The following is a 23,237-nucleotide window of genomic DNA, read 5'->3' as shown; positions in this document are numbered from 1 at the left end:
CCTCCAGGGGACAAGAGGAGCTTGATGTCTTAGACTCGAAATCCCAGTGTACATTCTGTGACTTAAAACAAAGGACAATGGTCGCTAATGGTCCTATAGAAGCCACATGACATAGTGTGACTAAATCAAATCAATACCAGCTCTTGGCTGAATGCCACCGTGTAGTTTCCCTAGTAATTTTCTTCATGATCGTTCCCCTCCCACCCAGTGGCCAAAAGCCTTTATATAAGTAATCAGCAGAGTTTATAAGTTCGCAAAAGCCACAACAAAATGTCATTCTCAGTCTTAAGAATTCCCCTATGAAAAAGCGCTTCGGTATGTAAGTGAAAGATACCAGCTGTCTAATTGCATACTCAAGGATCCTCATTTAGAGATGTCACCAATGGCCTCTATTTTAATATTTAGCCTCAGAGTGTGTGTGCCTACAGGTTACACTGAGTCCTTGAACAAAACCTTTGTAAACCTGTTTAAAAAGCTTGGTGACCATGAACCAAGCCTGCATTCAGGCACTGGGGGCACCATGAAGGACTAGAGAGCCCTGAGATTGAAAAGCACCTTGGAAGAGCCTCTTCCAACCCTCTTCGCACTCAGGGCCGACCCTGAGTGGGCAAAGGGTGCTACTCAGTGGGACAAGGACCCAGGGTCCTTTCAGTCTGGGGCCTTTCCACTGTATCACTCTGTCTCCCTATACAGAGTGAATATTAAGAACAAAGTTGTCTTTAATGGCTAGAGAAAATGTATCACCAAAAAGACTGTCGTATCCTCTCATCTGGGGTTGAACATGGCTTTCATTTGGGTTTTCTCCCTCCTCCTGCCCACCCCAACACACACTCATACGCTCATCTCTTTTCAAATACATAATGATGGCACTTTTGTGATGGATTACTTTAATCAGGTCTAACTAGACAAGCAGAAACTTTTCTTAGGCTAGTCTGTGTAAAGCAGGCCTCAGAAATGAACATGTCTTGGGCAATGAAAACAGTATTTATGGGCAAAAATGAAACTAAAGGTAATCTCCTGTTGTGATCTGCAAGAGGGTGAGATGCAGGGGCAAGCAGAGCTCCACAGGAGACTCCAAAGCACAGCTGAGGATGTGGCCATCCAACCACAAATGGTGCTCTGGGTAACACAGTGGTAGAGGAGTGAGGGGAGTGCTCCCACCATGCTCAGGCACAGCACCACTCTGGGGACAACTTGACCAAGGGGAATAAGAAACACTTTATCTGGGCCCACTGGAGCACATCCAACCAATCATTAGGAGTACCTGGAAGAGACCAAAGCAGGAAGGAGATGGGGGGGGGGATTGGAAAAGAGGGGTGCTACCACACAGATCAGGCCAAACAGCCTGGTAGGGACCACCATCTCCTAGAAGGCAGTCACCCATGAGGGGTCCATCTGAGTCAGGCAGTCTTGGTGAAACCCAAGCTAGGGATAACTAGGGGCTGGCTCTTGAGCAAATTAGAGGCCAGCAAATGGCCTCCCCTGTCTTCAGGGTTGGGAGTGGCCATAGAGCCATGGTTTCTCAGCTCATCTGGGGCCTGGCCCTATGACACAATGTGACTGTCAGAAGATGGGAGACTTTTCTGGGAACTTGAACCATGCCTGTTTATACTTTTAGAAGAGGGAGAAGCTGAAGGCCATGCCACCTGTCTACTCCCCCAACACCTGGCCAGGGCCCCCTCTCCAGATTGGCTGAGAGTCACCTTTGTGACATCATGTGACAAATACAGCAGATGATGAGTTAAGCCACTGGTTGCCCTGATACCGAGACTCTAGAATTTTGTGGACAGTATTTATTGGGCACGCCTACTCTGACTGAAGGCATTTTGGACTTGCTAGGACAGTGATAAGGGCCTTGGGTACAAAATGCTCCTGATTCTGGTGTAGCTCCATGGCGAGTCAGAACACTGAACAGGAATATGAAGCCAAGCTGGCCCCATCTGTTGGTGGAGAGCCAACAAGCGGGGGCCCATCTGGTTCTTCACCTGATCCAAATCCAGATTCCAGCGAGGTTTTGGACAGGCACGAGGACCAAGCCATGAGCCAAGATCCAGGCTCCCAAGATAACTCACCACCAGAAGACCGAAACCAACGCGTGGTCAACGTGGAAGACAACCACAACCTTTTTAGGCTCTTCTTCCCAAGAAAGCTTTGGACGATTGTGGAGGAAGACACATTCAAGTCTGTGAGCTGGAACGATGATGGAGACGCCGTGATCATCGACAAGGATCTCTTCCAGAGGGAGGTTCTTCAACGGAGAGGTGCAGAGAGGATCTTCAAAACAGACAGCTTGACGAGTTTCATTCGCCAGCTGAACCTCTATGGATTCTGCAAAACACGCCCAAGCAACTCTCCAGGAAACAAGAAAATGATGGTAAAGTAGAAAGCATTTCTGTAATCCCTTTTCTCTCTTTCTCAAACATATCTTCATAGGACACCAATTTAAATAATATACTGTAAGAGCTTAAGTGTCAAAGATAGCATTTGAAAATGTGAAATATTGTTTATTGAAAGATGAAAAGTATAGAACTTAAAAAGTATGGATTTTGATATTAAACTACAACCCCCTTAGAGATAATGTAAGCATCATCTTTTGCAGACCTGCATATTACCTCTACGGGGTTGCAGTTTAATATCAAAATCCATGCTATTTATATATTACTGCCTTGATCCATGAATTGTTTATCTTTAGTCAGGTCATGCTGTAGAGCATAACCACACTTGCTGCCACTTAAAGCATTCTTTTCTCCATTGCAAAACAAAATCATAATTTTGAGAGGTGGGAAAGGAATAATTTATCCCAGAACAACTAACATGTTTCATTTTGTTTCAGATCTACTGCAACTCCAATTTTCAGAGAGACAAGCCCAGGCTCCTGGAGAATATCCAGAGAAAGGATGCCCGCAGAAACACCGCTCAGCAAGCGACCCGTGTCCCAACTACAAAGAGAAAGAATCTGGTAGCTACAAGACGCTCCCTACGTATCTATCACATCAATGCCAGGAAAGCAGCAATCAAAATGTGTCAGCAGGGAGCCCCCAGTGTTCAGGGGCCCAGTGGCACCCAGTCCTTCAGGCGCTCTGGCATGTGGTCCAAGAAGAGTGCCACTAGGCATCCCCTGGGAAATGGGCCCCCTCAGGAACCAAATGGCCCAAGTTGGGAGGGCACCTCTGGGAATGTCACATTTACATCTTCGGCTACTACCTGGATGGAAGGCACAGGGATTCCTAGTAGTCTGGTTTACTCAGATAATGGTAGTGAAATGTCTTTGTACAATATCTGTTACTACGCTCTGTTGGCCTCCCTCTCAGTCATGTCTCCAAATGAGCCCTCTGACGATGAGGAGGAGTAGGAAGGCTCCTCAGATTACAAGTGTAGACTCTGTGAACAGTTCAGAAACACTGCGAATTCGTGAACTCACAGGCCACTAATGGCCCATAAAAGTTGCCATTTTTTAATGAGAAACACATTTTTGGTCTTAATAAAGAAAAACAAAATTCCATGGAAATAAATAATAAACAATTTAAATGAGAACTGTTGTCTGTGTTTTTTTCAACCTTCTATATTATATACATCTCATTGGCAGAAACCAGGGGAGGCTGGAAATCCTGTCCAAGACAGGCTTTGGTCCCCATTGTCCTTGTTTATTTGGAGAAGCAGCATTTTCACACACTCAGCAAAGGATGTTGCTAGGAAGTGTCGAGGCCAAGCCCAGGAAGACCTGGTCCCCTGAGATTGGCCTGCTGGTCAGGAGAAAGAATAGACGCCTGATTCCGGCAATATCTTCCTGTATCTTCAAACAGGAGATTGTTTCCTCATGGGTCCCTCCCAATGTTGCCAGGAAGTGTCTGGTCAGCAGCTCAGCATCCCTAGCCTAGCATCCAGGGGCCTCCAAAGAGGCCCACTTGAAAGTCAGGCCACCCCATCTGCCATGGGATGTACAACCACCATAACATCCTGGCTCAGAAGAGAAGGGCCACTGCAGTCAATTCCTGGGGGGAAATGCCCATCATCCTCATGGATAACAACTAGAAACTTTGCTAAATCACCAAAAAAAAAAAAAAAAAAAAAAAAAATTACTACAAAATAAGACAACACTACTGATTACATTTCCAAGTTAACCTCTCTCTACTAGAGCTGTATTTTGGATGTATTGCTAGGATAGGAAGTAGCTGTGTGATGCAGGTAACACACATGCTTCAGAAACTGACAGACACTTTCAGAAGAGTGAGAGTAACCTGAAAGGACAGACAGCTGCTCTAAGTCTGACGTCCTCTTCATCCTGGATGAGTCGGTTGATTAACGGCTAGTCACTACCAGGCAAACATTCAGTGCCAGGTCCCAGACTTTCTGTAATGTCGCCTGGATGCTAGTTACACATTTGATGAGTTTTGACCAGAACAAATCAGGGGAAAACATAGAACGAAGCCTCAAACACTAACCAGTCATCTACAACACATTTATTTGTACAATCCAGAAACTAGCAGGACCAAAATTAGCAGCAATGCTGAGACATTTACTGGCAGCTTTGCCTTCTACCCTAAGGTCAAAGTACTTGAGACATTGCCTGTGTGCCTAAAGAGGCATCACACAAGGAAAGCCCCACCCCCTACTTCCTTCATCTGAGCAAAGGAACCTGTTTACATGCACAGTGCTTAGTGGGTGGGCCTCTCCAAAGCAGTGGAAATTCATCTTTAACCTAATGTATACAGGTCTGCGTCACATGGCAAATTGAAGGTGTCATGATTTAGCTGGTTTCTCTGGAACATTCCTTTCAGGAGCCCACACTTGTCACACTTCATGCCCCAAAGGGATCAGGTGCTCTGGGATGTCTACCTGGAATACATCCTTGCCTCCTTTCCTAGGTATGGGCTCCAGTAACCACCTGGGGTTTGAAATCACAGTCAGGTACTTCTGCTTCAGGTTGGTCAGTACAGCTTGATTTTCCAGTTCCACAACCTCATCGGGAGTTAAGTCTTCGGGGCATTGCAAAGTTTCCCCAATGTCAACGAGTCCTGTACACAAAGAGAGATACACATGAATGCCTTTCACTTCCATAGCCCAAGGCCTGCCCATGTGACAACACAGTTACTCAAAGTCACAATCAATAGAGAGTAAGACGGCATCAGCAAAATGACAAGAAGGGAGTCAAGTCCTTCTTCCGTAGCTTTGATAACGAACCAAACCCGATTCAGAAAATGCTGGGAGAGGCAGAGGGAGGGCTCCAGAAAGGCAGAGGAGAGGGCCTTGTCCTCACGAAGCCACACAAGTAAGAGGCAGGTCCAAGCCAGACTTCTGAGGGCAGTGGTTGCAGATTGGAAGGGCACCAGCCACTGCCTGCGAAGCTACAGGTGATGCCTGAGCAGGTCACTAGGGGACAGGTGCTGATGTCAGGCCTCAGTCACCTAGAGGTTAGGGGACTTTCCCAGGGTGCTGTGAGTGGTGGGGCTGGGGCAGGTTCATGAAGCCAGGCAGGCAGCCCAATTCTAGAGGCCACCTGACCCATTCGGCGGGCTGGGCTGCTTTTCATGGTCTCTGCCACACATGTGCACTCACGCATGTATGCGCAAACACACACAGCCAAACACCACAAACACCACGTGCACATGGCCCTGACCAGGCTTCTCACTGAGCTCAGAAACAGAACTGCGGCCCAGAGTGGAGAAATGATTTACCAGAGCTTGCGGAAGCCAGCCATACCAACCCCCAGCCCAAGGTCCTTGCCGCCCCTTTGAAGGTGTGGTGCCAAAGGAAACTGTGTTATACACGCCAATCAGTTCAGATGACAAGAGAAGCCCCCAAATTCCCAAGCAAGATCTTGGGCGGCAGCCCTAGGCGTTGTCTGCGCATTTGGTACATTGTCACTTACCCGCTATCACTCCTCGACCAAACTTTTCCCCTTCCCTGAGTAAGGCCTGAATCTGAGCAGGAGTCATCCCGAGTCTCTCCACCAGCAGCTCCTGCCAGGCATCGCCTTCCCAGTTCCTGTGAGCAATGTGGACAGCGATGGTACAGTTCCGCTGGCTGCTCAGCAGAGGACGCCAGCGCGTCTCCACAGTCTTGATTCCATTTAAGACAAAGCCAGCATAAGGCTGCCGGAAGGAGAGGCAGCCAAACTTCATCTTCGCAAGCACCCCGGGCCTCCCGTGGCCTGCGGAAGCACAGAAGCGCATCACACGCCAGCCCTTCAAGCTCATGGGCAGTGGCCTGACCTTCCCCCTGTGTCTCTCAGGTGGCCTAAATCGCACTGACCTTGATGGTCTGCTGCTTCCGTCTGTCACTGATGTCGAGCACCACAGCAGGCCCAAGGGAAGGGGCTGGGATTCGGCTGACTCAGGTCCATCCCATGGAGTCTTTGGGGCGGTCCGGAGTAGGGTGGGGACAGCTAGAGGAAGGCACAGGCAGGATAGCATGTGGTCAGTGCTATGACAGAGGTCACCGAGCCCTAGGGCAACACAGAGGACAGAGGGCCCCCTCGGCCTAGCCAGAGTGGAGAGTCGGGGCTGGTGTTAGCCCTCTTCCAGCACAGAGGGATAGTCCCACGCTCTGCTTCTCTTCCCTTTCCCCTGCTGTGCCCTGCCAATACTCTCAGTGCCCTGGCCCTGCCGCCACCAAGACACTGACCTTCCCAGCTCCTACTCCAGGGCTGCTGAGCCCACATCGTTGATATCCAATCTCAGCTCTGTCCTCAGGATGCACCGTGACCTCAGATGGCCCTCAGTCAGACATCTCCTCTCCACCCCTCTGGGTGCCACCTTCCTCAAGCCCCTTCCCCCACCACTGCTCTCCACTGTCAGCAGACGCCCCTGTCCCAATCTGAGCTGAGAAAAGAAGAATGATAATCAGAACAACTGGCAACCCCCCACACATGCCTTCCACGTGCCAGCCTCTGGGATGGCATGATCCTCGGATCATCAAATTGAATCTTCAAGTAACCCAGCAGGGTCAGTGGTACTGTGAGGCCCACTCTATGGCTGAGGAGAATGAGGCACCAGCCCACAGTCACATGGGCTCTGACTTCCCACAACTCTTGCCCAGCCTCCTGCGTGTGTGGCTTGGGAGAGGGTCCCCTCCTCTTGCACGGAGGACAGCCCTGTGCCTTGGAAGGAACCCTGGGCTTGAAACCAGAACCTCAGCCCAGTCACAGACTCTTGAGATGCCTCAGTTTCCACATGGCTGTGAGGATGGGAGATAAGGCACCAAGAGCACCCAGCCCAGTACGTGGCACCTAACAGAACAGTCAGAAATAGTGGCTGCCCTCACCCCTCAGGCCCGTGGCCCCGCCCCCTGGCCCTGAACTCCACCCTTGAGCTGCCCCTACTCCTCTCTCTGTCCTTCCTTTCAACACATAAACGCAACCTCTAGTACGCTCTATGATTTTAAGAAAATATACCCACCCTCATGAGACAAAGCCCTGATAGGGCCAAAGCTGCCTGGTATTCACTCCTTTCCCAATCTGCACTGCAGCCTTCTGAGCTCCAGATCTCCTGCTTTTCTCCCGCCTCTGGGGTGAGCTGCCTCGGCCGAGCCGGTTGCCTGCTGTGCTCTGGACCCTGCTCCTCTGGCTCACTCCGGGCCCTGGGTGCCACCAGCCACCATCTATGCTCGCTCGGCATCCCTACTCTGAGCACACGCGCGCCTCCCGCTCTGCCTTCCTTCTCTTCAAGCCTGAACAGCCGAGACCTCAGAAGAGCTGTCTACATGCGCAGTCTCTACTTCCTCTCTGAACCTTCTGCCCCCACCCCCACCTTTCTCCCTTTATTCCCCACCCCCCCACCACCCACTCCACTGACTGACCTATCCCCACAAGCACCCATGGCCGGCCTCATGCCAGTCCTGTCTTCATCTTAGTCCATGCTCAGCAGCCCCAGCATGGCTGGGCACACTCCTTCCCTCCTTCTGGGACCCCCACGTTGCTCACCGTCCTGCTCTGAATCCCGTGGTGCAGGCCACCCCCCTTCAGACTCAGCCTTAGGTGGACAGGCCCGTACATACTCAGGACCCCAACCATCACCACCAAGTCCACCTCCCTTCCACCTCTGTGAGTGGCATCACCAGCTACAGTGTTCCTGCCCCAGACCTAGCTGCTCTCTGCCCTGCCTTTCTTTCCCACATCTGCGGCCCACATCCCGTGGCACTATGTCCAAAACCGACACTGAATCTGATCCCTTTCCATAATCTCTATGGCCACAATCCCAATCCAATCCCCTAAAACCCCCTGCCTTCTGAAGAAGTCTCCTGATAGCACCCGCACCCCCGCCCCAGCACTTGTCCTCTGCACTCTTGTGACCACACTGCCATCGGAATGATCTTGGTACAGGGACAATGAGATTATGTCACTCCTCTACTGAAACCTTTCAAGGGCTCCCTGCCCCAACTAGCACAGAATCCACACTTCCTCTCAGGGCACTCAAGGTCCCTCCTGATCTGGTTTCCCACCCCAGCCACGTCCTCTCCTCTCCCCTTTATTCACCACCCTGAAGCCACACAGGCCTTCCATCCCCTGAGGGAACATGCCAAGCTTGTTTCTACCTCAGAGCCTTTGTCAGTTGTGATGGGTTGCATTGTGTCCTCTTAAAATGCGTATGTTGAAGTCCTAAACCCCAGCACCTCAAAATGTGGCCTTATATATAAAAACAGAGTCATTACAGAGGCAATCAAGTGAGACTGAAGCCATCAGGGCGGACCCGCATCCAATGTGGCTGGCGTCCTTATGAAAAGGGGGATTTGAGAGACAGTCACGCACACAGGGAGAACACCATGAGAAGATAAACGCAGAGATAAGGGAGATGCTTCTACAAGCTAATGAGTGCCAAAGATTGCCGGCCAGCCGCCTGCAGCTAAGAGAAAGGGACAGACCAGATTGTCTTTCACAGCCCACAGAACAAACGAACCTGGCCACCACTTTGATTTCAGACTTCCATCCTCCAGAACTGCGAGACAATGATTGTCTGTTCTTTAAGCCAGCCCCTTTATGGTCCTTTGTTTCAGCCATCTTGGCAAACTGCTCTTCCCAACACATCTGCACAGGCTAGGGCACGAGTTTGCCATTTGACAGCACATCAAGCCCATTCTTTCCACCTGACAATCTTCATCTACCTTGTTTTTCACTGCCTGGGTGATATCCCATTGTTGGTCGTCTCATAATTTGCCTGACCATTCCTCCACTGATGGAGAGTTACAAGTTGCTTCCCATTTTTGCCACTAGAAATGACATTACCTCTAACACTCGCTGTGTGAAGACATGCTGAAGGAAATGCCTCGGCCGCCTGGCACGCCCATCTAAGATGCTGATATCTGCCAGCAAATGACTTTCCACAAAGACTCACCCGTGTACCCTCCACCAACCCATCCATGGTGCCATTTCCTCACACACTTGTGGCCCCTGAGCATGATTATTCTTCTGATGAGTGACCAAAGATAACCAGGTTCCTTGGTTCTGGATTACTTCTGACGGAGGCTGAATGTCCCCCACAGGGCCTGGCCACTTCCATCGGGATAAATGGCTACAGTGAATGTTTGCCTCTTTTCTGCCGCCCAGTTTCTTAGCCAACCCTTTTCTCGTCATCACCACAAAATCACAACAAACGCCAACTGTGTGTGTGTGGAATCCCTAGTAGGAACTGATGTAACTGAAAAGGCAAGAAGGGGACTGAGTCCCCTCCTACCTGGTGCTGCAGAGAGTACCTGCTTTACGGCCAGAGGAGGAAACACTCTTCCACTTAGCTTCTTTTTTTTTTTTTTTTTTTTTTTTTTTTGAGACGGAGTCTCGCTCTGTCGCCCAGGCTGGAGTGCAGTGGCGCGATCTCGGCTCACTGCAAGCTCCGCCTCCCGGGTTCACGCCATTCTCCTGCCTCAGCCTCCCGAGTAGCTGGGACTACAGGCGCCCGCTACCACGCCCGGCTAATTTTTTGTATTTTTAGTAGAGACGGGGTTTCACCGTGTTAGCCAGGATGGTCTCGATCTCCTGACCTCATGATCCGCCCGCCTCGGCCTCCCAAAGTGCTGGGATTACAGGCGTGAGCCACCGCGCCCGGCCCACTTAGCTTCTTTACCTGCACAACAAGGAAGATAAAGAGGAAAGGTCATTAAGTACAAGACAGCAAAGCTGGTTAATGGCCCTAAGAAGGTCATGTACTTAGCAGGCATTGGAAACCAAGAAGAGCTGGGAGGCCTGGTCTTATCAGTAACACACAGGTGCACATCACAGTTTGGTTCTGCTAATCACAGCAGTGGGACCCTCCGCACCTGTCTGGGTCAAGGACCACAGGGTGCACCAGCCCGCAGGGCAGAAAATCATTTCACCATGTTGAGCAGCATTCTTGCAGCCAAGCATGCTCCATTCGAAGGGAGAAAAATGACACTTCCCCTCCCATTGTCACGGGGCGAGTGTTTGTGACTCTAAATCCCATTGTCCTCAGCTTAATTCTGGGTAGGTCACGCTGAGCACGGCGCCACAGGCCACAGACCTGTGCACCGCCCGGCCTCAGGTCCAGGCGAGCTCACAGCAGAAGGGCCAACGGGAGGCAGGGAAGACCGGACTGAGGTGGGGCCGCTGTGTGTGGAGCAGCACACGGGCTTTCCACTCGCAGACGCACGTCGCGGGTACACGCGCTTAGAAGGAGCGGAGCCGAGACCCTGCCGACAGCAGGGGACAGGAAAAGGCGCCTCGGTCGCGGCCCGCACGGGTTCCCAGCCCCACATCCAGGGAAACCCCAGCCCTCAGGTACCGTCCGCAAGAAGGCTGAGCACACAGGCTCCCGCACCATGGGCCCTGGCACCTGTCAGCCCCGGCAGGTCTCACGGCCTCCGGAACCACGGACCCTGCGAGTCGTGGGTGTCTAGGGCCGACTCCGGCTTTTCGCCACAGGAAAGAACAGTCCTCTGCCTCCCCGAGACCCAGCGAGGCCACCGGAGCCAGGACGATGGGCTCCCAAGCAAGGAGACGTGGGCCGCTGTGAGAAGAGGGAGCGCCTGGCTAGTGTCCAGGCTGCAAGGTCGTTGCCGCTAACTCCGGGAAACCAGTGGCCAGTGACAGGTGTTAGCGGTCTATAACTCTTCCGCTTTCATACAGCTCCCGTCATCCCTTTCACGAAGAACGTACGTGGGCGCGCAATCACGCATGTATGCACACCACGCACGTACGCGGGAGGCACGTACTCAGCCAGGCATATAGACAGCAAACATTATGAATCTCGCATTCTCGAAGACACGCACTGACGACATCACGCACGTACGCACGCCCTGGCTGCTAGGAACGCTATTCTCTTTACCTGGCCCTGATGCGCGCCAGCCAACCAGGCCAAGGCCAGGGGACCTCGAGACCGGCAGCCTCGACGAAGAACCGGAAGGAGGAAGAGGAACGGGAAGGAGGAAGAGTAAGTGGAAGGGTGGGACGAGGACACCAGGCAGGAGTTTTGGGCCCAGAGCTGCTATACCAGCAGGGAGGAGCTGGGAGAAACCGCTGGGGAGGGGGTGGAGGCGGGGCTGAGAGGAGGAGGGCGGAGCTGGGGGAGGGGCCTAGCGGGACTGACAGAAACAATTTGGAGCTGGGTTGAGGGCGGGGCTGGGATAAGAGGCGGGGTGTGGGGCAGGGCCGGGCGGGGCTGAGAGAAACCATTGTGGGCAGGGCCGTGGGAGAGCTGAGCGAGGAGAAGCTGCAGGAAGAGCTCGCGGACTCTTGAGAATCAGCAGGGGGAGGCAGGTGTCCGCTGAGAGAAGGAGGGAGGGGGAGAAAGAAATCACTGGGAGGGGCTGGGGGCGGGGTTTTAAACGCAGCTGCGTGAGAAGTAGGGCGGGGCTGGGAGAGGCGGGGCTCTGGGGGGGGCTGAGAGTGCTGGGGAAGGTTTGGGGGCGGGGCTTTGGAGGCAGCCACAGGAGAAGCAGGTCGGGGCTGCGGGCGGGGCTCGGGGTGGGGCGGGGCTGAGAGAAACTGCTGGGGAGGGGCCGAGGGCGGGGCTTTGGGAGCAGCCGCGGGAGAGGGAGGGGAGGGGCGGGGCAGGGAGGGGCGGGGCGGGGCAGGGAGGGGCGGGGCGGGGCAGGGAGGGGCGGGGCGGGGCAGGGAGGGGCGGGGCTGAGAGAAACTGCTGGCTGAGGTCGGGGCTTTGGAAGCAGCCCCGCGAAGAGCAGGGCGGGGCAATGGGAGAACTGAGCGAGGAGCAGCTGCCGGAGGACCCCTCGGACTCCTGAGAACCAGCTTAGGGGAGCGGGGGCTTGGGGAGGTGTAGGGTGGAATCACGAGAAAGCTCTGTGGGAGGGCCTGGTGCACAGCTCAGCTGCAGCGTGGAGCTGAGGGAAAGCCGGGCGTTCCTGGAGGAGGAGCAGGGCGGGGCTGTGGCAAAGCGCTGTGGGAGCAGATGGGGCGGGGCTGCGGGAAATTGCTGGAGAAGGGGGAGCCAAGCTGGAGTAAGGCTGGCGGGTGAGAATGGCGGGGGAGGAGTTAGTGCAGAGCTGGAGGAAAGAGCTGAAAGGTGCTGGGGTGGGCAGAGGGGTAGGAGAAGCGGGACGGGGCTAGAGGAGGCGGAGCTGGGACTGGACGTGCAGGGTGAGCAGGGTGGGGCTGTGGGAAACGAAGCTGGGGGTGGAGCTGCAGCAGGAACTGGGTTAGAGCTTCTGGAGGAGCCGCCTGCAAGAGGAGGGCGTAGTTGTGGGAAAGAGCTGTGGGTGGAACTGGTTAAGTGCTGGGAGGAGGAAGAGCTGGGGGCGGAACATCTGGGGCGGAGCTGCTGGAGGAGGAGCTGGGGGTGGAGATGCTGGTGAAATGAAGCAGAGCCGAACTGGGGGTGGAGCTGTGGGTGGAGCTGGGGGAGGGAGCTGAGGCCCTTCTGTGATGCACCCTTAGGCAAGAGTCAAAACTTGCCCGCCGCGACCTAACTGCACCTCCAGTGTCTACCCCCATAGGGCACGGAAGCAGCAAGAAGGGCGGGAACACTTGACTGGGGTCCATGCAGCTCTAGGCTGTGTCTTGCAGGGCTGAGCCCCCCAGGCCTGCTCTCATGTGTCCTAGCCGCTCTGTCAGTGCCTGCCAGTGGGGTCCAGAGGAACCGTCTCTTTAACGTCTCTTTTGCAGGTGATGAGAAACATCCCCACTCTTAATGTCTTGCCTCCTCCGACCTAAGTCGCCCAGCACACAGCCCAACTTCCCTGGCAAACTTGCTTTTCAAACTCTCTTCTCTATCTCAGTCACGGGCTCAGGTTCTGTAGTGCTGCCATGCTTTACTCCTCTGTCCCTCCCCTTATCTAGTCTCCCGCATTGACTTCATAACCAAGTTCTGGGTCCCTGCCTCTGGAGTGCCTGATGAGACAAAACGGCTCCTCGTCCTGCATCCCCGCTGCTACTTCCAGAATTCAGGCCTCGTGGTCTGGAGCCTGCACTGTTCCATGAGCCCCCTGACCAACCTGGAGGCCTCTGTCTTTCTTCCCTCAGGTCTGTCGTCCACATTCCATCGGCTCAGTTTCTAAGTCACAAATCTGTCCCCAGCAATCCTCTAGTGAAAACGCTGCTGGGCCTTCTCAGGTTTAAGTCCTAGCAGTTCAGGGAGTCGGCTCAGCTCTCCCCACCCTTAAGCCGAACACTCTTTGGGTTCACGCTGTGCTGTTTAGTCACTGGTCCCCACCAGCCTGCTGTTCCAGGTCTCCCTGCTTTGCACCGGCGGTTCCCATGGCCTTGTCCTGGTGCGCTCCTGGCCTCCTTCAAGGCACAACTTTAACGTCACCTTCACAGCCCCACCCCGAGTATTAGAGACTTTCGTCTCCAGCTCTGATAGCATTTTGTACCTCCCCCGTCCCCACCCCACGTTAGGCTCTTGCAACCCAGGGTGGTAATTGCTCTGTAAGAGTCTGTGGCTGCCGCAGGGTCTCTTGAGTTCCTTGAAGGCAAGGCCGGTGTTTTACTCATTTCTGAAACTGGGTGCCCAGGGCACAGTATCTGCTTAGTAAGTGTTGAATGAGCAAAGGGCAGCTTTCTTGTTTTTTCTAGTGAGATGCGCCTACTTCTCCCTGGAGAAGCTCGAGGAAGCAGAAATGCTGGAGATGAGGTGAGGAGGAGAGGGTCCCTCTTTATGGGATGTAGGCCGTAGGGCTGCAGGGGACCTTCAGATCACCAGTTCCAATTCCTATGCATGCTAGCATCCCCTCCTGGGTTCCTTCCCCCCAAGAATGGTTGCCAGCTTCTGCCGAACACCCCAGAACCTGCTTAGAGTGGTTTCAAATCATGAATGAGGATCCCCGGGATGGTGGGTGGCCGTTGCTCCTCCCGTGGCCTCTTGTTTGAAGAACTAGAACTCGCATAATGAGCTGGATAGCCACCGTGTGGCTGCTAGCAGGGAAGCCCTTGGTGGCCACATAAGGGCTCCCTTTTCCAACTCTCTCAGCTGCTCCTCACTCTCACTCCTGGGTGTGCTGGGCAGTGGGGTGCAATGCGCACGTAGGTGCACACTCTCCCTGGGCGGCAGCGAGCAGCAGAGGTCTGATCTGTGGTCGGATGAGGAGAGGAAGTGCAAGTAAAGCAGCTGCAGCGGTGAGTGGGCCTAGGAAGAATGGCATCAACAGGCCAGGCAGGGATGTGGGTGGTGTTCGGCTAACCCTGAGAAAGGGACCAGAATGCACCTGAGTCTTGATTTTCATTCCCAATAGCAGGTCAGCACCAAACCCAAAAACGCTCTGATTTCTGCCTTCCATGCCACACTCTCTTCACCTGCTGCCTTCTCACTCCTCTCATTAACAATGTCCTGGCAGGAACAAGACTTTCCCCTCCCTCTCTTCTCGTCTCTTAGCAGGTCAGGTCGGCCTTCACCTCCCTAGACCCGTCCTGCTCCTGCCTTCCCCTGTGGGGCCCTCCGTGGATGCTCTGGAGTCCCGGGCAGTAGTCAGCCAACTGCAGGCATGCGGGGCCTTCTCGGGTTCCTTGCTGTGCTCCCTTGAAACCACTGTGCCTGGCTGCACCCCAGTAGCACACACTCAACTGACCCCCACTCCTGGGGCCAGCGGTGTGTTTCCTCAAGTTCTGCTTGCTTCTTCAGGCCTTGCTTGCATGCCTATCATGCCACACATCATATCTCTTTTAGGAAGTCCTTGCCTTTTCCAAAGATCCTGCTTTGCAGCTGACTGTACCCTCTGCCTGCCTCCCCCAGGATACTGCCTCCTTCCTGAAACCACAGCCCCCGCTCAGGTCTTCCTTCCTTCCTCATCACCAGGGAGCCCCCTGTAGAGCTGCCTGTCCATCCCGGTGGCCTTCTGAGCCTCGCCTCCCCTTCCTTCCCCTCCCATCCCTTCCCCTCCCCTCCCCTTCCCTCTCCCCCCTTCCCTACCCTACCCTACCCTGCCCCCCCACCCCCTGCCCCCAACCCTGCCTTCTCCTGCTCTGTCCTCTCCCTCCATGGCAGGCTAGCCTCCCTGGCTAGAGCTGTCCCTTGCGAATTTGCCATCACCTTGCCTCTCTGTGCTCAGCATCCCCGGCTGTGCAGTCCTTCTCTTCTGCCCACATGCTCCCCTAGAGAAGCATTCTTTTTGCTCAGCCTAATTTCCGTGCAACTCCTCCTGTTTTCTGAGCCTGTCACCCCCTTCCTCTTCCCTTGCCTCCCCACTGACACTTTGCAGAGTGCAGCCACCTCCCCTCACTGTGCTTCTTTGTTTCTGAGGCCCAGGAGGAAGTTGCCCTCCTGTGGAGAGGGTTCACGTTTGATTCTGCCTAGTGTTCCGGGGCACAGCCAGTCTGGGACCGCTTTGACCCTGATTCATGGTTTCCCTTCAGATGCTTCTTGGTCAGCCTGCTTTCCTCGTCTAGGAAATGGCTTTTGCCCATTTTTCTTTTTCTTTCTTTCTTTTTCATTTTTTTTTTAGACGGAGTTTTGCTCTTGTTGCCCAGGCTGGTGCAATCTCGGCTCACCACAACCTCTGCCTTCTGGGCTCAAGCGATTCTCCTTCCTCAGTCTCCTGAGTGCTGGGATTACAGGTATGCGCCACCATGCCTGGCTAAGTTTGTATTTTTAGTAGAGATGGGGTTTCTCCTTGTTGATTGGACTGGTCTCGAACTTCGACCTCAGGTGATCCACCCGTCTCGGCCTCCCAAAGTGCTGGGGTTACAGGCGTAAGCCACCGTGCCTGGCTTGCCCATTTTTCTATTGAGTCATTTGCCTTGTTGGTATGGAGTGGTAGGAGCTCTGTCTGAATTCTGCCTCTAACCCCATGTTGGCTTTTTGTATTTCAGAGACCTCGTCTGCTCAGGGGCTTGTTCTTACATCTTTTGCAGGGCTGTTTTGAACTCAGTATTCACTTAAGCACTCCAAATTGTAAGTAACCGCAGAGGTCATGGAGTGTCCCACTGCCCCTCCATCTGGAGGCAGTGACCCCTCTCCCACAGAGGAGGTGCTCGCATGCGTCCAGTGCCCTGCCCATTAGATTAGGGAGGGTTCCCTTTTTTGCTCTCTTGCACTCATTTGTCCGCCTTTTAGCTTTCCTTTTCTGCCCTGACTCTCACAGGGTCGTGTGAACGTGTGGTGTAGCAGGAGGAGAGAGGTAAAGTGGAGGAATAGGAGCTGGAGGGGAGGAGGAGGGAAGAAAAAAGGAGGGGGAGGGGGAGGAGAGGGAGTGGGTTGGAGGAGGGAAGGAGGAGGAGAAGGAGAGGAGGAGGAGATGAGACCAAGGAGAAGAGGTGAAGGAAGAGAGGAGGACACAGAAAAGAGAAGAAAGAGGAGAGGAGGAGACGGAGAAGAGGAGGAGGAGCAGCAAAGGAGGAAGAAGAGGAAGAGGAGTAGAAGAGCAAGTGAGGAGGAGGAGGGGGGAGTAGGAGGAGAGGAGAAGGAGAGCAGGAGAAAAGTAGGAAGAAGAAGAGAGAAGAGGAGAGAGAGGAGAGGATGAGGAGGAGGAGGAGAGTAAGGAGGAAATGAAGAAAGAAGGACAGAAGGTGGAGAGGAGGAAGAGGGGAGGAGAGGAGGAAGAGGGGAGGAGAGGAGGAAGAGGGGAGGAGAGGAGGAGAAGGAAACGAGGAGGACGACGAGGCTGCACCACCCTTATCAGGTTCCAGTTCTCGGTGCGCCCCGTTCTGCAAGACACTCTCCTGTGGTCAGCCCTGGCCTGCAGAGGATTCCCGCGCTGGATCTCTGAGGGATGCTGGCGCCCTCTCTGCAGCACATTCCTGATGCCCTTGCTGACACATGTGTCCTCTGGGTCCTCTCCTGAAACCTGATCCTCCGGGGTGTCTTCTGGCCTCACCTCTTCTGTCCAGTTCCAGCAAGCTCACTTTGCTTAGCCTTTGAATCCCTTCCTTCACTGTCTGCCGTGACAATTCGGGCCTTTCACCGTCACTCAGGCCTGGACCATCACTGTTGCCCATCCCATGCCATCAACGGGTTTGCCCCATCCCTTCGGCTCCCTACCAGGGCATTCGGTTGTGTTGAGCAGCAGAGTGTCTCCAAGTCCCCACTGGTTGAGCTGCATCCGGGTCCCATCCCACAGGGGCCCCCCCTGGCCGCTGCAGGTGCATGCTGATCCTGCAGCTCCTCAAGGGTGTCATCGCTTTCCCCCTTCCCAGACCCAGCACACCCTGCCTGCATGGCGCTGTGCTGCACCTTCACTCTGGTCACGGGTCTGGCAGTCGGCTCACCAATTCCTCCCGCTTCCCTGGGACTCGCCGGCTTTTAGCACTGCAATTCACTCAGCAAACTGGGACTGTTGGTCACCCTACCTGGCAGCCAGTGATAAGGTGAGGGCCACTCCTGGGAGGGAGGACACCTGTGGGGAAAATTCTTGTGTTATTTATTTCTCCTTCAGGATAGGGTGCCTGCAGCGCTTCATGGGAGGGGGTGGGCTGATGCTGCGGACTCAGAAGTTTCAAGGGCATCTGGGGAGACCAGATATTCAGAGACCTTCTCCTAGATGTGCCTGTTCCATGTATCAGGGACGCAGGTTTTCCCAACAGGGCTGGTGTCGTTGGCATGACAGACCTGCCTTGGCTGAGCGTTCACCCGTCTTTGGAGTTCAGCCACCTTAGCAAGTCCTGGGTTTGTTCTTCAGACTTTGCTGCTCGCCCATTGCCTGGATCGGGGGCTACTTTGTAAACCACCAGGAAGACTCCAGTGTTTCTGCTTAATTTTTAGATGTTTGTTAATTGCTCTTGGTCTCTCATTAATCCCCTGTGGGTCATCCAGGAAACATACTCACCACTGTCTGTTCTCTGAGTTTTCATTTCCAGGCATCCGCCCTGCCTGGATCTCCTCACCTGCCAGGAACTTCCTCTCCACAAGCCGGCCATCCCAGCAAAAGTTCTAACACCAAAGGTCTGGCAACTAGCCTGCCATCTTGTGCCTGGAGCCGCCTGCGTGCCACCTACTCCCGAAGATGGGAACCTTGTTGCCAGTTGGGCAGATGCGGGGCAATCCTGTACCAAGACCCCATTTTACCACCTGCTTTCTCAGACCACTCTGGAACCCACTGTCTCAGATTGTGTCCTCCAGGAAGCAGACCATGAGAGGGAGTTGGCAGGGCCAAAGATTTACTGGGGCTAACTAACACTCAGGAAAGGGATAGGAAGGAAACAGGGCTGGAGAGCAGGTTGAGCCCGACCTGACAGTCTCGAGCAGCCCAACAGGGAGGTGTGGAGCAAGGGTTGCCCACTAGAGGGGCCTGCATTGGGTACGGGTGATGGGGTCCACATGGTACCTGGCATATAGCAGGCTGTGCAATCCATATTAACTGACTGGATAAATTAATGCCCAGAAAAGGTGCCCTGGAGAATGGGTGTGTGCTGAACACAATAGGGAAGGGCCCAGCATCTGCCTTGGCATAGGCAGAACTGTGCTGTGCCCTGCAACAGGCCACCTGAGAGCTGCTTTGATCTTGTGTGTGCATTAGACGACTGCCAGGGGCATGAAGGGGATGTGCTTCCAGGGCATTTGCTGGCAGGGCGTCTGGTGATTTCTTGGTATTGGTGTGAGCATAGCCTGGCAGGAGAGGGCAGATCTCCGTGCAAAGTATGTCAGAAAGCAGATGGAAGCCAGGCCCCCTCCTGAAAGAGGCTCCTTGAAGGTAGGTGCACACTCATGTCTTTGTTACTTGTAAGGGGGCATCTTACAGGCAAGAGGAGTTAGGTGAATGTGAAGAGGAAGGAACTGCTCACTCTGGGCAGGGGGCTGGGGGAGGCTTCGTAGAGGAGGGGGTGTTTGAGCTGGGCCTTGAAGGTCAAAAGGGTTTTGTTAGGTGGGAAATGGGGGAAGGACAGTCTGAAACGGTTAGGTACATTCGAGGAGCCCAGAGAAGGTTCGTGGCTGGAGCAGACGCATTCGTAGAGTGAAGTCATGGGAGAAGAGGCTGGGAAACTAGATTGGGTCCAACTCCTAAAGGACCACTGAAGGAGTGTGGGCTGCACGCTGGGTGCAGCAGGTGAGCTTCCTCACTTGGGTTTCACTGTCAGCATTTTTAAAAGGCAAACTGGTTCTCTTCCTGAGAAGAATTCATTGATTCACTCGTGGCCAGTAAGTCATCTGACAAACCCTTGTGTACTTCTGATGGGATAGGAGTGTTTGTAGACAACAGGCACACAAATATAACATGCAGCCCAGTGCAGCTCAGGAGCAGCCTTCCATGGATAAGCGGTTGGTACCTACAGTGTGCTCCTGTCCTTGCTAATCTGAACACATAGGTAGTAACCTTAAGCATGTCTCAATCTTCTGACTTGTGATGAGGTTTCCAATTCTTGTTCCTGACTTTAGAATGAAGTTTGGAGAGTTGTCATTAGGTCTCTAGGTTCTGAGGATTACTGTGGGGTGGGCAGAGGGAGAGAAGAGTGTTGGGGCCAGATGTTCCTGTGCTTCTACCAGAAAGTTGATTTGCCCAGTGTACCACCCTCACTTGGCAGGCCTGAGCAGAGTGGCCTGCCACTGACAACCCAGAGAAAGAAGGTACAGTGCAGGCTTGCCCTGGTGGGCTCTTGGATGCCCTAAGCTGCAGCATCCAGGGCCAGGTGGGATTTGGTAGGATAGGCCCCCCGTCTACTGTGTCTGATCATACTGCCTTTGAAAGAGGAGGGTGGGTGATGAAGACAAGACGATGAGACAGGGTGGCCTCTGCATGTTGTAGCACCCAACTGGGACATTTGCAGATGATACTTGGAAAAAGCTTTAGGAAAGAGGCCCACTTCATTTATGAAATGACACCAGCTAATGTTTGACCTTAGTCATATGTTCCTTGGTTCCTCATTTTGCCATCTGCTGGCTGACTCATACAACTTCACTTTTAATTAAAGGTGGGCTGTGATGAGAGTCATGATCAGTGAGTGGCTTCCATGGCAGAAAGTTCTGTGTAGTTCTTGGGGGATGTGAGTGTAAGTATGAGGTGCTAAGACGAATATGTCCATACATTGTAAACTATTTCCTCTGTCCTTTCCCTCCTCTAACCATTCCTGCCTTCTTCATCTTTCTAACTTTCCCAAGGCATTTTACATCAGATTTCAGATATAGAACAATGGATGTTAAAACAAACCCAAATTCCTAATGCTTGGTACCATGAAAACATGGCAACACCGTTTGCATTTTCTTTACAAATGGCCTGTATGGGTCAGCCCAGGCATTGACATAGGAGCCCATTGTTTGCATCCTCTGGGTCCTTGTAGTTCATATGCTGGAGCAATGCATAGAGACACACACAAAGGCTGAGAATGGCCATGAGGTATGTAACAATGAGGCCCAGAGCCTGAGCTTTGGTGTCTAGCAGACCTGGGTTTGAATGTTAGCTCTTTGTCTTCCTGTGTGACCTTGTTGGTTACTCGTCTCTCTGTGTCTCCTCCACTCCTATAAACCAGGAGGTACAAATGCCACTCATGTCACAGGGCTGTTGCTGGGACATACCCTTGCACCTTGTGTTGTCTCTTTCTGGGACTCAGGTTCTCAAGATTTGCTTCTACATTTACAGGTTGGAGATTATTCCAGCAACACTGATGAAAGATTTTTTTTTTTTTTTTGGTCTCTCAGCTTTGCAAATTTCAGAGATTTCCAACAGTGTTCAAGGGACTGCAATGTAATCTTGGAAAAATGCTGTATGTTCTTTGAATAATCTCAGTTGTGCTATCTAGAAAATGAACTGGTTAGTCTAGAACATGGTTTTCAAACCTATGTGGCCATGGAATGTCATTTTGGAGGGATGCTTTCACAGGATGTAAGATTCTGAGTTGAAAGTTTGTTTTTTTTTGAGACAGAGTCTCACTCTGTGGCCCAGGCTGTAGTGCAATGGGGCAATCTCTGCTCACTGCAACCTTTGCCTCCTGAGTTCAAGCAATTCTCCTGCCTCAGCCTCCCAAGTAGCTGGGATTACAGGTGCATGCATGCCACCACGCATGGCTAATTTTTGTATTTTTAGTAGAGACAGGGTTTCAACATGTTGGTCAGTCTGGTCTTGAACTCCTGACCTCAGGTGATCCGCCTGCCTTGGCCTCCCAAAGTGCTGGGATTACAGGTGTGAGCCACTGCACCCAGGTGAAAGCTATTTTCTGTAAGCCCTTGAAAAAAGTTGTGCCACTTCCTTTTGGTATCCATGGTTTGGTAAGGTGTCATTTCTCTCGCATTGCTTCCAAGATTTTTCTTTTTTTTTTTTAAATGATTATCATTATTATTATTATTTTAAAGACAGGGTCTCCCTTCATTGCCCAGGCTGCAGAGCAGCATTGCAGTCATAGCTGACTGTAACCTTGAACTTTTGGGCTCAAGCAATCCTCCCACCTCAGCCTCCCAGGTAGCTAGGGCTACAGATATGAGCTACCATGCTCAGTTAATTTTTTTTGTTTTTATTTAATAGTTCTCAGAAGTTTAACTCAAGTGTTTTAGTGTGGAATTTCTTTGGATTTATTCTCTTTGGGATTCGTTCAGCTTCTGAAGTCTGCAGAGTTATGTCTTTTGTCAAATTTGGGAAATTTTCAGCCATTACTTCTTTGATTTTTGAGCCCCACACTTTTTCTCATCTCCCCTGGAACCCTTATGACACAGATGTGAGATCATTGTTCATAGTCCCACAGGTCCCTAAAGCTCTGTCCATCTTGTTTTCCCATGTATTTTCTATTCATTTTTCAGAATGGGAAATTTCTGTTCTGTCTTCAAGTTCACTGGTTCTTTCCTCTGTTCTGTCTATTCTGCCAGTGATTCCTTTATAGAGTTTTTAAAATTTCAGTTATGGTATTTTTCAGTTCTAAAATTTCCATTTGGTTCTTCATTATGTCTTCTATTTATTTATTTATTTTTTGGCTGAGACTTTCTATTTTTAGTTTGTTTCAAATGCATTCATAATTGCTTAATGAAGCATATAATGGTGGCTTTCAATTTTTTTACAGATAATTCTAACATCTTTGTCATCAGTGTTGACATCTCTTGATTGTATCCTGTCATTCCATTTGAGATCTTCCTGGTTCTGGGTATGATGTGTAACTTTTGATTGAAATCTAGAGATTTTCATATTATGTTAGTAGGTTGAAGGTGTTATTTAAACTTTGTTTTAGCTGGCATCCTCTGACATCACTCCAGCAGAAGAAAGGGAAGGAACACGCTGCATTACTGCGTGGTGAGTGCAGTAGTCTACCTTCGCCACATGGCCTCCATTGATCCCTGAAATGGGTGAGGGGCTTCTTGTTTCTGCTGGGCAGGAGTGGACTTTTTGGATCTGATCTGGGGCTGTACTCATACCTTTGTGGCTGGGAGGGTTCGATATTTTTCAGCACTGTATCCAATATCACCTGCACAGACACCTTAGGGGATGGGGACTTGCTGTTGCCTGGCAGGGATGAAAGTGCCAGCTCCCTAATTGGCCACCTCCGACAGCACCAAGGTAGACAGGAGGGATGTTACAGCTGAGCAAGCATGTTACACTGAGCCCCCTAGTTGGCCTTTGCTGGCATGTGTGGAAGTGGGGATCAAACTATATTTCTGTGGCGTTAACTAGAGTAAAGCAGCTCACTGTCTAAAAGTTTTCTATCTTGCTAAGTCACAACTTTCCTGGTCCTCTGGCTTTGGTCCTTCTTTCCTCCCTCCCTTCCCATCCCCCTTTCCTCCCTCTTTTCCTTCATTCCTTCTTTCTTCTTTCCTCTGTGTTTGTTGACATTTCTGGATCCCAGCTCCTTCAGCTCCATGTCTGGTATATATGGGCAAAGAAAAGAGAGAGGGAGAAAGAGGAAGGGAGAGAAAGGGAGGAAGGGGAAAGGAGAGGAGAGGGAAAGAAAGAGGGTGGAGAGAGAGGGAGGGAGGAAGGGGAAAGCAGAGGAG

At 52.3% G+C, this 23,237-nt stretch overlaps 3 protein-coding genes across 43 annotated transcripts in view; 2 read left to right on the top strand and 1 right to left on the bottom strand.

The window, feature by feature from the left end:
* Window positions 1-870: 870 nt before the first annotated feature.
* Window positions 871-11,404, bottom strand: EOLA1 (endothelium and lymphocyte associated ASCH domain 1). 30 transcript variants are annotated; one of them, XM_063803939.1, is made up of 6 exons: window positions 10,782-10,869; window positions 9,688-10,055; window positions 6,253-6,385; window positions 5,870-6,151; window positions 4,837-5,015; window positions 871-2,328 (listed from the first exon to the last, which is right to left on the bottom strand). In XM_063803939.1, the coding sequence occupies exons 4-6, from the start codon at window positions 6,120-6,122 to the stop codon at window positions 2,320-2,322; spliced, it is 441 nt and encodes a 146-aa protein (XP_063660009.1). In that variant the 5' UTR covers window positions 6,123-6,151; window positions 6,253-6,385; window positions 9,688-10,055; window positions 10,782-10,869; the 3' UTR covers window positions 871-2,319. The 30 variants fall into 30 exon arrangements, 28 of the variants coding, with proteins under 28 accessions (XP_063660009.1, XP_063660015.1, XP_063660011.1 ...); XM_063803945.1 differs by lacking the exons at window positions 9,688-10,055; window positions 10,782-10,869 and adding exons at window positions 6,625-6,821; window positions 7,398-7,734; XR_010154646.1 differs by lacking the exon at window positions 9,688-10,055 and having other exon boundaries at window positions 10,470-11,062.
* LOC112204049 (heat shock transcription factor, X-linked member 3) lies at window positions 1,892-3,534 on the top strand. Its single transcript, XM_009439746.4, has 2 exons — window positions 1,892-2,374; window positions 2,834-3,534. Exons 1-2 carry the CDS (start codon window positions 1,892-1,894, stop codon window positions 3,350-3,352), a joined length of 1,002 nt encoding a protein of 333 aa, XP_009438021.2. The 3' UTR covers window positions 3,353-3,534.
* The window catches only part of LOC101057489 (uncharacterized), a 29,136-nt gene continuing 17,087 nt past the window's right edge, over window positions 11,189-23,237 (top strand). For 3 of the 12 annotated variants that reach the window (XM_063803919.1, XM_063803918.1, XM_063803917.1), the window contains exons 1-7: window positions 11,189-11,378; window positions 13,244-13,426; window positions 13,979-14,036; window positions 17,531-17,701; window positions 17,918-20,317; window positions 22,313-22,393; window positions 22,478-22,539. In XM_063803919.1, the coding sequence (XP_063659989.1) occupies window positions 11,189-11,378; window positions 13,244-13,426; window positions 13,979-14,036; window positions 17,531-17,701; window positions 17,918-18,056 (741 nt within the window). In that variant the 3' untranslated portion in view covers window positions 18,057-20,317; window positions 22,313-22,393; window positions 22,478-22,539. The other 9 variants (XM_063803925.1, XM_063803923.1, XM_063803927.1 and 6 more) reach the window with 9 other exon arrangements.

Source organism: Pan troglodytes, chromosome X (assembly GCF_028858775.2).
Source record: "Pan troglodytes isolate AG18354 chromosome X, NHGRI_mPanTro3-v2.0_pri, whole genome shotgun sequence".
NCBI lineage: Eukaryota > Metazoa > Chordata > Mammalia > Primates > Hominidae > Pan > Pan troglodytes.
The sequence above is the reverse complement of the archived record's forward strand: the minus strand, read 5'-3'. Positions and strand labels throughout refer to the sequence as shown.